The 16,235-nt window shown below is 53.0% G+C and overlaps 1 protein-coding gene across 3 annotated transcripts in view; it reads left to right on the top strand.

Annotated features, from left to right (window-relative positions):
* LOC103817964 (ankyrin repeat and fibronectin type-III domain-containing protein 1-like) overlaps nucleotides 1-16,235 on the top strand; it is a 248,524-nt gene that overhangs the window by 62,174 nt on the left and 170,115 nt on the right. For all 3 annotated transcript variants that reach the window (XM_050979881.1, XM_018916204.3, XM_030229683.2), the window contains one exon: nucleotides 11,829-12,022. In XM_050979881.1, coding sequence (XP_050835838.1) covers nucleotides 11,950-12,022 — 73 coding nt within the window. In that variant the 5' untranslated portion in view covers nucleotides 11,829-11,949. The remainder of the gene's footprint in view (nucleotides 1-11,828; nucleotides 12,023-16,235) is intronic.

Raw genomic sequence — 16,235 nt, 5'->3', positions numbered from 1 at the left:
CTGCAGAGCTGGCTCCTCCAGCAGAAAGCCTTGGCCTGTGAGTCACACTTTGCTCAAAAGGCTCTTGGGTTCCTAATTCCCACTGGCTGGGCACTGAGTCACAGCTGGGTGGGGGCGCAGGTAGGAAACACAAGCACCAGCAATCCACAGTGATTCCAGACAGCAGGGGGAATGTTAACAGCTTCTGGGGAAGTGGTGGCTGCAGGGGGAAGATTCCCAATGGAGTTGTTCCTTTGTGCCCTTCTCTGCCTGTTCCTGGCTGTGCAGGGCAGTCACTAGGCAGCCCAGGTCTTGGGTGGCAGGGGTGGCTTTGTCTGCTCCAGGTGAGGGTGGGATTTGGGGGGACCCTGCCAGGCACAGGACAGCTGTGGCATGCTGCCTGTCCCATAGCCCCTGGAAAGGTCCCTCTGCATCGGCATCGCCTCGGGGTGGGACTTGGTGTCCTTGCACCACGCTGAGCTGGATGGTACGTGGGGGCAGTGGAAGGATGGAAGTGTCAGAGCTGTGAGTGCCCGTGGGATGGTGGCAGAGCCTGGGAGCAGGGGGGAGATGCCACTGGGATTTGGAGGCGTTTGAGCACAGAATATCCTCTGTCCACCCCCCTGGGGCAGGGGCCTGGCACCCTCCTGCAGGGAGTTTTGGGTGGGTAATGTCCTTCAAACAGCCCCTTGGTGGGGGAAGAGCCCCCCTAGGAGAGGGCTGCTCTGGGGAGAGCACCCAGATGATGCAGGAGGCGAGCTGAACCAGCTCTGGAAGAGGCTGGGGAGGAAGGGAGAGGGGATAGATCAACAAGAGAGATTTTTTTCTGGACCCAGGAAGAAGCATTTCAAAGAGGAAAGAAAAAAAGGATGCTACTGTTGGGAATATTTCAAATGGGAAAACTAGAATACTTACTTCAATAATTAAAACATTTTTTCCCCACAAAAATTCTGTGTTTTTTCCTGTAGGAATAGTTGGCAATTATACAAATTAATGCAAGATATTTTTAGTTTGCATTTTTGGATTTTTCGATGGAAAGAATGCAGACAGGAATGAGCAGCTCCTCCTGGTTCTCTGGTGTGGGGGGAGCAGAGCAGAGCCCCCACCCGAGGCAGCCCCCGGGGTGTGGGTGCTGCTGCCTGGAGCATCCATGTGCTTCCACAGGTGTTTGGAAGCCACTGGACCTGGCATTTGTTCCTGTTGGCTGCTTGGATGCCCCGGGCCCCTGCTGCCTGCCCTGTGTGCAGATGTGTGTGGCTGTCTCTGGTACAGCTATGTTTTGGCTGCAAATCCATGTTTGTAGAAAAACTGGAAAGCTCCAGTGCATTTTTATGTTGCTTTAAAGAACAAATAGATAAAATTTATCACAGAACCCCAGGATGGTTTGGGCTGGAATGGAGCTTTCAGCTCAACTCGTTCCAACCCCGTGGGCAGGGACACCTTCCACTATCCCATCAAGCTGGCCTTGGACACTTCCAGGGATGGGGCAGGCACAAGTTCTTCACTGGGAGATTGGGAGGCTCTTCCAGCTGAGATTTTAGGGGATGTTTTTCCTGCAGCAGGGATGTGTTTCCCTGGCACAACCTGGCTCTGCCTTCCTCTGTTGGTGCTGAGCTGCAGCTGCTCACAGAGTCCCTATCCCTGGAAGCGTTGAAAAAATGTGTGGATGTGGCACTCGAGGACATGAAAAAAGGAGGTGCTGCTGGGTTGGTTGTTGCATTTTATAACCTTAGAGGTCTTTTCCAACCTTGATGATTCTGTGATTTTCCAGACAGCCTGGTAGCTGAAGCTGTGCCAGGGTTCTTGTCTGGAAATGAGAGGTTTTTGTTCTCTACATTCTTGCACCCCCAGCCCAGCCCTGTGGGTCAGTTCCTGCTGTGCAGTGGGGCCCTGGGGCTGCCTGGGACCCAGACCTGATCTTGCCCTGGAGGAATCCTGTCCCCAAGTGCTGCTGCCCAGGCTGGGCTTCCTGTGAGCTGTTTTGGGGCTCTTTGCTCCTGTTCTTCCCCTCAAAAGACAGATAAAATTCATTATCCCAGCCATGAGCAGCTGCTGGGTTTTGCTAGAGCTCTGCTCCCAGCTCCCCTCAGCCCCTATTACTCCTGCACTGAAAACTCTCTTTTTAAGGAATTTTTACTGTGATACACTGGGAGCATAACAGTCTTTTTCTGTTCAATGAGCTTGTCTCTCTGACCGTGGTGGTGACCTGCCTCTTGTGCTTCAGAGGAAAATGAAAACCAGCCTAAGGCTCTGGTTGAAAGGTGGTGCTCAGGGAGGTTTAAAACAACGACATGCCTATGATTGGTTATAAATCTGCTTTTTGACCAAAACATATAGGAATAATTATTTTTTCCAGGGATTAATAGTCAGAGATGGATCAGCTTGGCCCCTGTTCACCTTCAGTGCTGGAAAACTTGGTCATGCTGCAGAAATTATAGGATTTTAAGCAAACCAAGCAGCTCCATCAGCTGCCTGGAGTGTCTTCCTGTGCTGGAGCACATAAAATTTAGGCCTGAAGCATCTCCCCTATGGTTGTCAGGAGCAGCAGTATCCTTTCCAAGATGATCTCAGCAGCTTTTTGTCTCCTTTGTCATGTGACTTGGATTTTGAAGCAACAGGGGAGAGCAGCCCTGTGTGATGAGACTGGGAATGGGACCAGGAGCTGGGGGGTTGTTGTGCAGGAGCATCTCGGCTCCAGTCCCGCTCCAGGATTCTCTTGGGAATGAAGCGCTGAGGGAGGAGGGCAGGAGTGGGTGCTGGAGGTGGCTGTGATGCTGAGCCCCTCCACATCCTCCCTGAAAAGTGTCTGTAAGCGCATAGGAGGCAGTTCCATTATTTATCTTGTAAATTAGCCAACCTTTTACCATGGAGCCGAATGTTTGTCATCCATTACTTGTGCTTCATTAGCTTTTGTCTCGGAAATGTTTCAGAGGAGACAGGAGATAAATAAACACCACAGAAGAAAAGCTGGGAGATAGGGCATGGTCTGTGGCCGGTCTGGAGAAGATGGGGAGTAGGAGGCGTTTGCTGTGGCCTTGGCAGGTCCCCAGAGTGACCAGTGACTGGGTCACAGGAGTGACCGGTGGCCAGGTCACCTGGCTCCTGCCGGGATGGCTCTGGCATCCGTCCTTCCCAGCTGGGAGCTGCTCCTGGGGCTGCTCCCTCTGCCTGGTGCTGTGTTCCCAGCCATGGTCTGCTGTGTCTCTGCCTGGTGCTGTGTTCCCAGCCATGCTCTGCTGTGTCTCTGCCTGGTGCTGTGTTCCCAGCCATGCTCTGCTGTGTCTCTCCTGCCTGGTGCTGTGTTCCCAGCCATGCTCTGCTGTGTCTCTACTGCCTGGTGCTGTGTTCCCAGCCATGCTCTGCTGGGTCTCTCCTGCCTTGGGACTGGACAGGCACTGCTTTGTCCCTGGGAATCACGTCCTGCTCGTGAGCTGACTGTCAGCCTGGAAGGAGCTTCCTTCTGCATCTCAAACACCCTTCTTTGTAAGCTTCAGAGCTACTCCGTCTGGAGAGTGATCCCTGAGCCTCTTATGGAGCATCCCGGATGCCTTTGGCCATCCTGTCTGCTTCATTTGGATGGCATAGCCTGGCTATAAGCATGGGGACCCTGGGACAGTCACCGCACTGGTCCCTGAGGATGCAGGTCACGCTCTGGAGCTGCCAAGAGGAAGGATGCTCATCTGTTCCACTGTGGTGGGTTTCGTGTCACATTTGTCTGCCATCTCTCCCCATTTATCAGAGAGAACTCAGTGAGCAGGATAAATGTTCATGTTCCATGAATATTCCCTCTTCTTTCCTTGGCACTAGGGAACTTTTGTCTTTGTGGACTTTTTGTTGTGCAGGTGCAGCTCTGGCAGGTCTGAGCTGGGCTCTGCCAGAGCCTTCCCCAGGGCCTGGTCCTGCTCTGCCCCTGTTGAGGGGGTGTGATCAGGGCAGCAGGAGGGCAGCGAGTGCACAGGGCTCCTCTCACTGCAGGATGTGGAGGAGATGGTCCGGTGGCACCACAGGGACAGAGGGTGACAGAGAGGGCAGGGTGGCCACCAGCAAGAGCCCCGTGGGGTGCTCCTGGGCTGGGGAGTAGAGGGAGCATCCCCCTGGCTGGGGATGTCATTCACTGCCTGCAACAGAGCTGTGAGAAAAAGATTCTTTTAACGATGAAACCAACATACTTTGGAATGGATGAATGGCAGTGTCTGGCTCCCATGTATTTCCTTATCTGCTCAACAATTGGATTCCAGTGAATGGTGAAATGGAGGCGTTGCTACAAAACACAGCCACAGCTCAGAGTTTGTGAGTGCTGCCATGAAGGGTTTGCGTTTTTCACCTTGTTTCCCTGGGGATGGCTTTGCCCAGCTTGGCATGCCGGGATGGTGTCGTGGTGCCAGGGGTGAGTAGCAGCAGCAGCAGCTCTGGGTAAATACCTTGTGGGAGAGAGGCTGTGGGCAGTGGCTGGTGTGACACTGGCTGTCACACACCCAGGAACTCAGGGTGTGAGCATCTGCCACAAAAAGAACTTCTGGCCCTTTTCAGGGTCATTTGGTACTCGGCTCCCAATCTCCTGGGTGCTGGGAGCAGGGCTGGGCTTCAGGCACAGGGGGCTCCCAGTGGGGAATGGTGCTGAATCCTCCTTCAGGCAGCTCTGAAATGTTTTCCTGAGGGCTGTCCTCAACACAAGGGTTGTGTGACGTGCCTTCCCACGCCCCTCCAAATCAAAATGCAGTTTGTAGGGACAGCAGCAATTACTCCCTGGGTGCCAGTGGTATTTAATTCAGTGCTGGGGTGATGGCCCTGCTGCAGAGATGCTCTGCAAGTCAGAGAGGTGGCAGGAGAAGAAGCCTTTGGAAACCAGCTGGTGGAAATCATGGTATTTACCAGCTCACAGCTGAGCCTGGGAAGGTATTTTTATAGCTTCACATAGTTGGTTTTCTCATTTTCTGAACTTGCACATTGAATGCTGTTCTGGGTTTTGTTTTGCTTTGAAACTGTCTCACAGTCAGATAAAAGATGCTCTGTTTCAGCTTTCATTTTCCACTCTTCACACACATACACCAGCCAGCCAGAAAGGAAGATGTTTTGTTTGGGTGTTTTTGAATGTGAAGGGAAGATTTCTCAGTGATTTTCTCTGGCTTTGTCATCCACAGGGTCACTGGAAATAGTGCCAGTGAATCATGGGTTTGCTCACAGCTGATTAGGTTTGCAGAGCAAACTGGTGATCTGAACGGGTGAGGATGCCCCACAAAGGCTCTGCTCTGCCAAAATCCTCAGGCTTTGCTTTCCAAGGCTATTCTGTGTGTTACCAGTTGACTTCTTCCTCTCACACTCCTTCCCTAGGCTTCAGCACTGCTGTGTGATCCCCTTAAACTGCATTCCCTGCCCTCCATTGGGTCCTGCACTGCTTTGGGTGTTGGACTGCACTAAAGCACATCCCAGGGGCTGCTGCCTCGTGCTTCTGTCCAGAAACAGCTTCTGATGCGCAGCAGCCTCCTGTGCTTCCCCTGTCCTCCTGTTGTTGCCTTCTCCTGCAGAGCCCCTTTGCAGAAACCAGCTGCAGGTAGATGTTGGCTTGTCTCTGTCTCTGCTGCTGTTGGGGTGGGAATGGAGAAGATCCTTGCTCAGATCTCTGCTCAGCTGTGGCTCAGAGCAGAGCTCACACCCACTGAGCACCGTGCACTCCTGGGGGGTCAGAAGCACAGTTGGGCTTTGGGGGCTGGGCTGGCCTGGCTGAGCCCAGCCTGGTGGGTTGTCCCAGGAGCGAGTTCTGTGTCTGCCCTGGGCAGGGACACAGAGTGGGGTGAGGCACCATGGCAGGACAGGGTGAATCCTGTGCCGTGGAGCTGAGCACTGTGGGGGAACCTTATGGAATCCCAGAAGGGTTTTGGTTGGAAGGAACCTTAAAGCCCATCCCATCTCACCCCCTGCCATGGGCAGGTACCCCTTCCACTGTCCCAGGTTGCTCCACGCCCTGCCCATCCGGGCTTTGGACACTGCCAGGGACATAGGGGCTGTCACAGCTGCTCTGGGCACTGTGTGCCAGGGCCTCAACAGCCCTCAGCCAATAATTTCTTCCCAGTATCCCATCTATCCCTGCTCCTGTACCTGTCACACCCAGCTGCATCTCTGCAAGCTGTTTCAGGAATGGATGTGGGTGTTCTGTTGATTTGTTTCCATTTTGCAGCCATTGTTTGTGTTGCCATGGGGCTCAGTCTGTGCAGGAGGTGCACCCCCCTCCCCACACCCCATCTGCTTTGAGAGGGAGTTTGGTGGGTAATGGCTCCTCCTGGCTTGTAACATTTCTCATTTTCCTGAATCCAGCTGGAACTCTTGCTGAGTTTTTAAGGTCAGGTTGCTAAGTTACACCTCCTTGGAGGAGTGGGCTGGGAAGTGAGTGAGCAGCCATAGGCTAGGAAGATCTGGGAGACCTGTCCCTCTGCAATAACTGGGCTCTCCTGGCCCCTATCTCTGCCACGCTCTCAGCCTGTACCACATTTAGCTGTTCTTCCCCCAACCTTCTGCTTTATCAACTTCCTTTGCTCTGTAGATTTAGTGAATTAATTAACTGAGGGGGTGGAGGAGCCCCCTCCAGTGTGGGATGCTGTGTGGTGCTGCAGGAGGAGCACTTTGTCTGCTCTGTTTTTGGTTTGAGTTTTGGGGCTGTGAGCTCTTTGCGACACTTGTTGTCCCCCTTGGATCTTGGAAGTGGCCTCACATGTCCCTCACAGGGCATATGGCTCTCACCAAGTCACAGCTCTGGGGCAGGTGGGCAAGGTCTGGAGCAGCCCTGCTGCTGCCCTGCTGCTCTGCCCCTTTCTCTCCTTAGTTTTCTCCCCCAGGTTAATCTCCTCTCCCTGCTGTGTTCCAGCAGCAGCCAGCCTCAGGGAAGGGATTAGCACGGTGGGTGCTCAGGTTTGTGTCATGGCTGCTGGGACTGGGTGCTGTGGCAGCACGAAGCTTCCCTGGTCCCAGGAGTGGGACATCTCTGCAGGGTCAAGCATCCTCGGGCATTTCCAGGACAGGTGCAGGAGGTTTCTTTGCTTTGTTCCTGGGCAAATCATACAAATCAGTGAGGCTTACTGGGGTCCTTTTTGGATTGTCAGAGCAGTGGGTTTAGGGTTGCTTTCCCCCTCCTGACGCTCTCTCTGGTGCTGCTGGGCTTCTGCTGCGGCTGCAGTGGTGACTCCCTCATCCTGCCCTGGGAAGCTGCAGACTCCATGCTCTCTGGGTTGGGCTGGAAGTGCTCTCCAGAGAGCAGCTTCTCCCACACAGAAACGAGCTGGGAGGGGAGGCTGGAGATGTGTGCAGTTTGTTCCCAGCTTGCAGGAGGGCTGCGGGAGCTGGCTTCTAATTTGCAGTAAACTTTTCTTTCTCCCTTCCTTCCCTTTATCTGAGCCCTTCCCCTCTCTTTCCTGGGTTGAAGAAGGACATCACCATGGGGAAAGTGCTGGGCACAGCACAAATTTGGAGATGAGTTCTGCTGGTTTTCTTTGCTGCTGGGTGTGTGAGGCTGTGGCTGGGCTGGGGGTGCTGCAGCAGCCTTGTTCTCTGCCTGGCACAGCCATTCCTGCCCCACGGCTGTCCCTGGAGCTGGGGGCAGGGACCTGGCCCTGAAATGTTCCCACATTTCCCCATCTGACTGTGGACTGGCAGTGACAGAGCTGTCACTGGGCTCCTGCCTGAGCTCTCACACCCAGCCAGCAGGATTTTTCCACCCCTGTCATGACTTGATTATGTGCTCTCCTTCCTACCCAAATGCCGAACGGCAGCTAAATATAGGCTGTAAAGTGTTGATTGTGGCTTTTCTAATTGAGCTTTACACTCCATCAGGGATTTTTACTAATGGGATGTGGCATCCTTGATAGCACCCAGCTGGGACGCCTGCTTGGGAAGCAGACGGAGATGCAATGTGACTTCCTGGTGCTGTCAGGTCCTGCCTGGCAGCGGCTGCTGAGAGCTCTGGAGCTGTGCACCAGCTCTGGCTTGGGCTGGGAGAGAGTTCATTTTCTTCCCAGAGCTGGTGCAGGGCTGTGTTTTGGATTCAGGGTGAGAACGGTGTTGATAACACACTGCTGGTTCAGTTGTTGCTGGAAAATGATGTCCCTAAGTCAAGGACTTTTCCATTTCCCATGCTCTGCCCACCAGGAGGTGACAAGGACTGGGAGGGATATTCCAGACCATGGAATGTCATGCCCAGTATGGAATGTGGGGTTGGCTGGGAGAGGCCTTTTGCTACTGAGGAACAGGCTGGGCTTTTTGGGTGGTTAGAGACTGTGTTGGGCACCACTTGTCTATCTGGGATTATATTCCTCTCTCTCTTTTTCTTATCTACATTTTTATTACAATAATAACAACAGCAACAATAATGATAATAATAATAATAACCACCACTAACACTGTATTTCAATTATTACCTCAACTCATGGCTTTTACCTTTTCCCGGTTCTCCTCCCCACCCCACTGGGGGTTGGGATGAACGAGGGGCTGTGTGGTACTTATGTCCCAGCTGTTGTTCAACAGTGACAAGTGGGATAGTAAATCCATGGAGCTGAATTGTGCTTGAGAATTTGGGCTCAGATTTCAGTGGTAAACAGGTTTCTAGTAGCTTTGCTTTTTCTGACAATATAAATCGCTGCCTGAAGATACATAGCTTGAAAATTGCTTCTCTAACAGAGTGAATTCTTGTTTTTTTTCCCCATGTGACTCTTGTGAGTGGCCCTGTGAGCACAAAAGGAACGGGAGCACTAAAATGCTAATGGGGTTCTGCAGGTGATGGAGCTGTACTCAGGTATCCTGGGATTTACATGCACAGAAAAAGGAATGTTTTGAACTGATTTATGCAGCACAGTGATGTGTTAAGCTCTGTCCCTGTTGCCTTGTGCCAGTGAAATATGTTACAATGAGATGTACAAATGTTCTGCTGGAATGGAAACTGTTTGGGAAGCTAATTCTGGCTTTGTATCTCTTGGCACATCTTGTTTCCATGCTGATCCCACTGAAGCGTGGGGCCTGGGGTGGGCAGGATGGTGCTGAGTGCCTGGCACAGCTGAGGCACTGCAGCCCCAGCCCCAGAGAGCAGCAAAGCAGCAGCACCTTGGAACTGAGAGAGAATGTGATTGATTTATAGCAATGAGCTGCTGACCTAATGTCAGAATGTGCTGCCCAGCCCTGCGCCATGTGGAGCTGGCAGGGGTGCCTGGGCTTGCCCTCTGCCCTGGCCTGTGTGCCCCTGGCCTGTGTGATCGTCCCTGGGAGGTGGCTGCACAGCTGTGGCACCACTCTGGCCCTGTGCCTGCTCTCCTGAGTGACAGCATGGGCAGCTGCTGCTGTGTCTGGAATGGGAGTGCAGAGCTGTTGTGACAAACATCTCAGTGCCATGCCAGCACTGAGGGTCAGGAGTTTTGGCATGATAGACTCTGCCTGTGTGACCCTAAGCACTGGTGTGTGAAATAGGATAAAATTTAGTGGTGGAACATGCGGGGAGGCAGAGGGGTTGCCCTGCTGTCTGCATCAGGAGCTCAGGTCTGCATGATCACCATGATCACCGAGCTGGAGCCCCTCTGCTCTGGAGCTAGGCTGGGAGAGTTGAGGATGCTCACCTGGAGAGGAGGAGGCTCCAGGGACACCTCAGAGCCCCTGCCAGGGCCTAAAAGGGCTCCAGGAGAGCTGCAGAGGGACTGGGGACAAGGGATGGAGGGACAGGACACAGGGAATGGCTTCCCACTGCCAGAGGGCAGGGCTGGATGGGATACTGGGAAGGAATTGTTCCCTGGCAGAGTGGGCAGGCCCTGGCACAGGGTGCCCAGAGCAGCTGTGGCTGCCCCTGGATCCCTGGCAGTGTCCAAGGCCAGGCTAGACAGGGCTTGGAGTCACCTGGGATAGTGGGAGTTGTCCTGGACATGGCAGGAGGTGGAATGGGATGAGCTTTAAGGTTCCTTCCAACCTAAACCATCCTGGGATTCTGTGATGCTCCAGAATGGGTGGAAAAAGCTGAGTCCAAGAGAGAGGGAGGGCAGTGGTGGGTGTGGAAACATCCATGGGGAAATAAAAGCTAATTTTGTGAGAGGAGACTGAAAGAATTTGTGTTAATCAGCCTTGAAAAAGGCAGGCAGAAAGGGGCTGCGACTTTATTATAATGGAAATTAATCATGGGAGCAAACACCGTAGAGGGGGGATAATTATTTAAGCTAAAGGTTAATATTGGCACAAGAACAAATGAGCATAAGCAGTGAAGAATTGAGTTTTAGATGGAAATTTGAATGATCTGTACCGTTCATTATGAGATTTGCCCATGGCAGGGCCTTGGAATATGATCTCTAAGGTCCTTTCCAAGCCAAAGCATTCTGTGGTTCTGTGATTCTGGAGCAGCCTTGGAGTGTACTGGGGAGCTTGTTTGGGCTCAGCTGTGGGCTCTGTGAAAGCAGGGGACAAGGGACAGCCTTGGGGTAGCCCTCAGCTCAGGACACCCCACAACAGTGTTGGGCTTTGCTCCTTTTTATTGCATTTCTGGGTTCCTTGGAGCCCCGCTGGGGCTGGTGTCATCCCCAGGAGGGCACGTGAGGAGCATCCCGTTGCTCTGGGCTGGAGCAGGAGGAGGGGCCACTCTCTCCTGTGGCCCTGGGCTGGCTTTGGGACGTGTGGCTGTGCATGGTCATGCGGGCACATGTGCTGTGTCCTGCTCACCCTGGCAGATTGGGAGCCCCAGCATCAAACTCAGTTGAGTTTTGACCTTGCAGAGACATTGAATTTATGTTTCTACATGTTCCATAACACCTCGTGGACCTCTGCAGTCCCTGCTGTGTGAGTCTGGCTTTCTGGAGTCTGGACCTTCCCTAGTACCTGTCCAGTGACCTGTTTTCTACCTCAAATCCCTTTTTGGTTCTGTGGATGATGTTTAATGGGGGTTTCCTGTCTCAAAGGAAATTTTTATCCCTTCAGTCTTGAACTGTCTGGTTTCTTTATTTGGTTAATTCAGATTATCTAGGACTTTTGAAGTGGGCTGGGGTCTGGAATTCTTTTTGTGCTGGTTGTGCCTTGCAGCTCAAGATGCTAATCCTAATTACAGTACCTGGCCAGGGGAGAAGGCTTCTCTGGCACAGCAGCAGCTTTGCTAACAGAGGGTGCAGTGTGGTGCTGAGCCAGGTGTGCCCAGGTGGGCAAGAGGCCAATGGTACCTGGCCTGTACCAGCCGTGGTGTGGCCACAGGCCCAGGGCAGTGACCATTCCCTGTGCTGGGCACTGCTGAGGCACCTCCAGTCCTGGGGTCAGTTCTGAGATCCTCACAACAGGGCTGACATGGAGGGGCTGGGGCATGTGCAGGGAAGGGAACAGAGCTGGTAAAGGGCTGGAGCACCAGGAGTGGCTGAGGGAGCTGGAAAGGGGCTCAGCCTGGAGAAAAGGAGGCTTGGGGGGGCCTTCTGGCTCTGCACAACTCCTGACAGGAGGGTACAGCCGGGGGAATCGGGCTCTGCTCCCAGGGAACAGGGACAGGACAAGGGGAAACCACCTCAAGCTGTGCTAGGGGAGGGTTAGATTGGATCTTGGAGGAAATTTCTTCATGGAACAGCTGCCCAGGGCAATGGTGGAGTCACTATCCCAGAAGTGTATCCCAGAAAAGACCTGTGCATGTGGCACTTAGGGATGTGATTTAGTGCTGAGGTAAGGGTTGGACTTAGTGATCTTAGAGGGCTTTTGCAACCTGAACAATTCCATGTTTCCATGAAGGGCATAGCTATGCTCAGCCAGGGGCTGCGTGTGTGTCACAGAGGGGTCCTGGCCTAAGGGACCCCTCCCAGCCCCTGAAAGCCCTTTGTCCTGTCCCAGCTGCTGAACGCCCCTGTCCCGTTGTGTCCCTGCAGGTCTCTGGACAGAAAGCTGCAGCGGCCGCTCCTGGGCAAGTCGCGGACGCTGCCCAGCATCCCGCAGTCGCCGGTGCTGAGCCGGCTGCCCCTGCTCGAGCCCGCCGCCTACAGGGACGAGATGCCGGAGCAGAAGCCCTACAAGAAGCACTCGGCCTCCGAGCACCAGAAAGGCTGCACAGTCCCTTCTGCCGGTGAGTGCACCCACCCCTCTGTGCCTGCAGGATCCCAGCACAGCTTTCCCGCTTCTCCAGGGGTACAAATCCAACTCCAGCCCACCTGGAGTTTATTCTGCTCTGAAGAGAGCACTTCTTGGTTAACTTTGGGGGGTTTTGCCCCTGGTTGAGTCTTTCTTTGAGCCTGATACTTAAACCTCCCCATCCTTCATATTATGCTGGTGAAAAAGAAGAGTAGGTTGTTGGAAGTCACCCGAGGTGGAGGGGTGACTCTCAAAGCCTTCTGCCTGGGGGTGCTGGGGTGAGATACCACCCTAGGGCCTCCTTGTCCAATGCCCAGGCCCAGGTGCCTCTTTGCTATGTCACTGCAAGGCACTTATAGCTGGTTTCCACCAGGAGGGGTGGCAGGAACATCATTGCTGTGCACTTCCCACAGCCCTGGCCTTGGAGATTTGCAAATGCTCCCAGCCTAGCAGTGTGTTTTGGTCTTTGGGTCAGCCCTAAGGATTTTTATAATGTTCTTCTGCTCTCATGCTGATCCTGATGAAATACAAATATTGCTGGGCCAGCTGTTCTGAGCAAGTTTATTGGCAAAGCCGCTGATGGCCAAAGCGTTTCAGTGCTTTTGGTGCCAGCAGAATCACACTGGGACTATAAAAGTGATGGGAAGGGGGAATATTAGCACTGAAACAAAGATAAAGCCTGGGCTGAAAGTCCAATGCTGAATAAAACCCTTATAAAACAGCTCCCTTCAAACAGCACCCTTGGATTTTTTTATTTGTATGGGTTTTTTTAAATTATCCCGCTCACAGTCAGATCCCTGTGTTGCTCAGCAGAGCAGCTGTCCAAAGCCTGGATTAATTTTGATGCTTTGCATGCTGCATTTCATTTCCTGATGGTACTAATTCTCCCAAAAGTTGTGCACAGAGCAGATCTTTGCACATTGCTGAGCCTGTCCTGCCACTCTTGTCGTGACAGAGCTCCTGGGTGTCCTGCAGCACTTGAGCCACTGCTTCCATGTGTGGGACTTGTGGGTTTTCTTTTAGCCCATCAAATTGTTAGATTGGGTCTTGGAAGGGGAGGAAACCTCTGGGAAAGCTGTGTAGCCTCCACCACGAAGGACATGTCATCCAGAGCTCCCTTGCACACCTGCAGGTCCCCATTTGCTCTGTTGGTGCTTCCAGGGAGCTGTGCTGGAGCTGAAGGATGGGAGTGGGAGGCTGGTGTAAGACTGTGGGGTGATGTTGCCGTGTAGGTCAGCCCCACTGCAAACACCTCACCTTCTGCTGCAGACTCCTGCTGTCCTGGGAGTGCAGACAGGCTCGTGCTCTGTGGAACAGCTGTCCTGGAGCAAACCCCATGCACACATTCTCTGCAAAGCGGGAGTCATGGAAACTCTGAGTGCACCTAAGAGGTGTCTGAGATCTTACTTTGCTCATGGCTGGAAGGCACCAGGGGTGCCAAGAGGAGAAGGAGTAGGAAAACCCTTGGATACTGGAGGGCTCCCTCCACAGCCAGAGCAGTGGATGGATGAATGTGTTGTTTTCAGTCCAGAGTCTCCCACTTTTTTTTCCTGGCTCAATTAGGAACTCCTAATTATTTACTTATGAAGGCTGTCAGGATCATGTCCCGGGGGAGAAAGAGAAGAGATGCCACTGCTGGCAGGGTAGGACATTTGGACAGCATGAGGGGAATGGAGCAGCATGTGATGCTGCAGGTTAATGAGCCCTGGGATACTGACCAGGAATGCAGGATTCCTCTAAGAATTTACGAGCAAGAGCTGGGCTGCTGGGTATTAGGATGAAGAGAAGTTGGATCAGGTTGCCCAGAAAGCTGTGGCTGCCCATGGATCCCTGGAAGTGTCCAAGGCCGGGTTGGACAGGGCTTGGAGCAGCCTGGGATAGTGGAAGATGTCCTTGCCCATTGCAGGGGCTGGAATGAGATGGGCTTTAAGGTCCCTTCCAACCCGAACCATTTCATCATTCTTGGATAAGGTCCTTTCCCTAAAGAAGTGGTGAATTTGCTGTGAGCAGGTACTACCACTCCCAATTTAAGGTGGGGGGGACACAGGATGAAAACCAGCTCAGGAAGAGGCTTATGCAGAGGGACATGGCAGGAACTAGGCTGTGCTTGGGAAAGGTGATGAGCTCATCTTCAGGGAGAGTTCATGGCTCTGGGGAGGAACTGCACTCTGCTTGCTGCTGTTTTGGGGGCCGTGAGCAAGAGGAATCACCAAGCAAGATGGAAAATGTGATTATATCTGGCATGGATGAGATGTGACATCCTCATCTGACCACTAGGATGTGTTCCTCAGCCTTTTCCTTTGTGTCCCATGGTTCCAATGTGTCAGCACTGGAGGAGGGATGTGCCCTGGCACTTGACGGGAAGTCACAGGAGGATGTCTTGCTGTGGCACCACAGCTCCTCTGCAGGTCCTTGTGAGGACATCAAAGTGCCTGGTGGGGAGCTGGGACACTGAAGATGGGCAGAAGAGCTGAGCCTGTGGCTGATGAGCCTCCTAGAGCCCTTCTTTCCCTTCAAAACAACCTTCCACCTCATTCCATGAGCTCAGGAACTGGCTGGGCTGGTCAGCAGGTCTGGGTTTCCTGCTGGTCTGGTTTTGTTTTTAACCCTGCAAGACACCCATAACGTACTATGGTCAACTGGGACAGGCTGTGAGCTCTTCCTCTCCATCCTGTATCCTTCAGCTTCTTGCCTGGAGCAGCTCCAGGATTAACCTCAAATCCTTATGGCTCCAAGCCCTAGAGAGGGGACGACAAGCACAAATGGGGCTTGATTGAACAGGGGACAGTGCCTGCCTTGTCCAAGCCATTATCCCTTGGGTGTCACACTGCAGTCTGCCAGGAGGTCTCACACATGCTGGTGGCACAGAGCAATGAGCTGCCTTTTGCTTCTTATCCCTTGTTCCCCTGTGAAGATTTAGGAGTGGGACTGAGAAAAAGCCCTCCTTTGCTTTCTCACCTCTTCCTTCTACATCAGGCAGGGGCTTCTTCTCAGCCTTTGACCACTGCAGCCGTCAGCTGCAGCCTGCACAGAAACTCCCTGCATGGTTTACATGCCTGGTCCCTTGCAGTTCCCTCCTCTTTCACCTGGAAGGAGCAGACCACTCTGGAGCACTTCTGTCCTCCACTCTCCCTTGTCTGTCAGGCAACATGCAGAGCTCTTCAGGAGCTGGCTCCATGCCCTGCTCTGGATCTGGGAAGTTTACTCCTAGCATGGTTGAGGTGAGTTTATTGGGAATTGTGCCCATGGGAGGAAAATAAAGAAGCTACCAGGAAGCAGCTGGATTTAAGCTTAGACCAGGACCCTGGAATTAATTTTTCTTCTACTTGTAGAGGATGTACTGGAGAGTCACCAGGTCTCTGTCCTTGCTGTCCCCTCCATCCTTTGATGTTTGTCTTCCCCAACACCTCAAATTCAGAAAGATAAAAGGGTTTGCAGTAATTGTTATTGTCAAGCCCAAGGAGATGGTCAGGAGATCTTCCAGAGGTGCTGATGTTGAGGGCACAGCTCTGAGTGGCAGAGGGGTGAGCAGCTCCAAGATACAAGAGCATGAGGATTATTGGCCTCCAGTCTGTGGGCTTGCATCTGTTCCTGGCATTTCCTCTTGTGGTTGGATGGGACTCTGAGGAACCTGATCTAGTGAGTGGCATCACTCACTGTGGCAGGGGTTGGAACAAGATGAGCTTTTATTTCCATTCCAGCCCAAACCAGTCTTTGATTCTCTGACTTTTTGATCTTCCCCTTCTGACTGTTCTGGGCTTGTTCACTGATTTACTTGTTTGGTAGCAATCAGGACAGGCTCCTTCAGCAGGTAAAAAAGCATTTTGGGGTAGACAAGGTCCTGTGGTGGCTCCCTGTGTGCAGGGAGGAAGGACCCAGTTTGGTGAGGATCACCCCTTGGGCAGGCCAGGGAGCAGCTGCCCCTGGTCCAGCTCCTGCTGGAGAACACAGCTCCTGTAGATGAGAGACAAGACCAAAAGCTGTAAAATCCTTGTGGAACTGGGATCAGTGAGAGCAGATGTGGCACAGCTGCTCTGTAGGATTTGAAGCCCAACTCCTTGTCTTTGGGTGAGGTCCCTTGCACAGAGGCTTGGGTACAGCAGGTGAATCCTTTCCCTCGTTCAGCACATGGCCTTGGCCCTCCCTTGCTCAGGGCAGCAGAACAGGGGGGCTATGTCTGGGTGAGCTGTGGGGCTGGGAGGGGACAG

The sequence above is a fragment of the Serinus canaria genome, chromosome 14 (genome assembly GCF_022539315.1).
Source record: "Serinus canaria isolate serCan28SL12 chromosome 14, serCan2020, whole genome shotgun sequence".
Taxonomy (NCBI): Eukaryota; Metazoa; Chordata; class Aves; order Passeriformes; family Fringillidae; genus Serinus; species Serinus canaria.
This window is presented reverse-complemented; position numbering and strand designations above follow the sequence as displayed.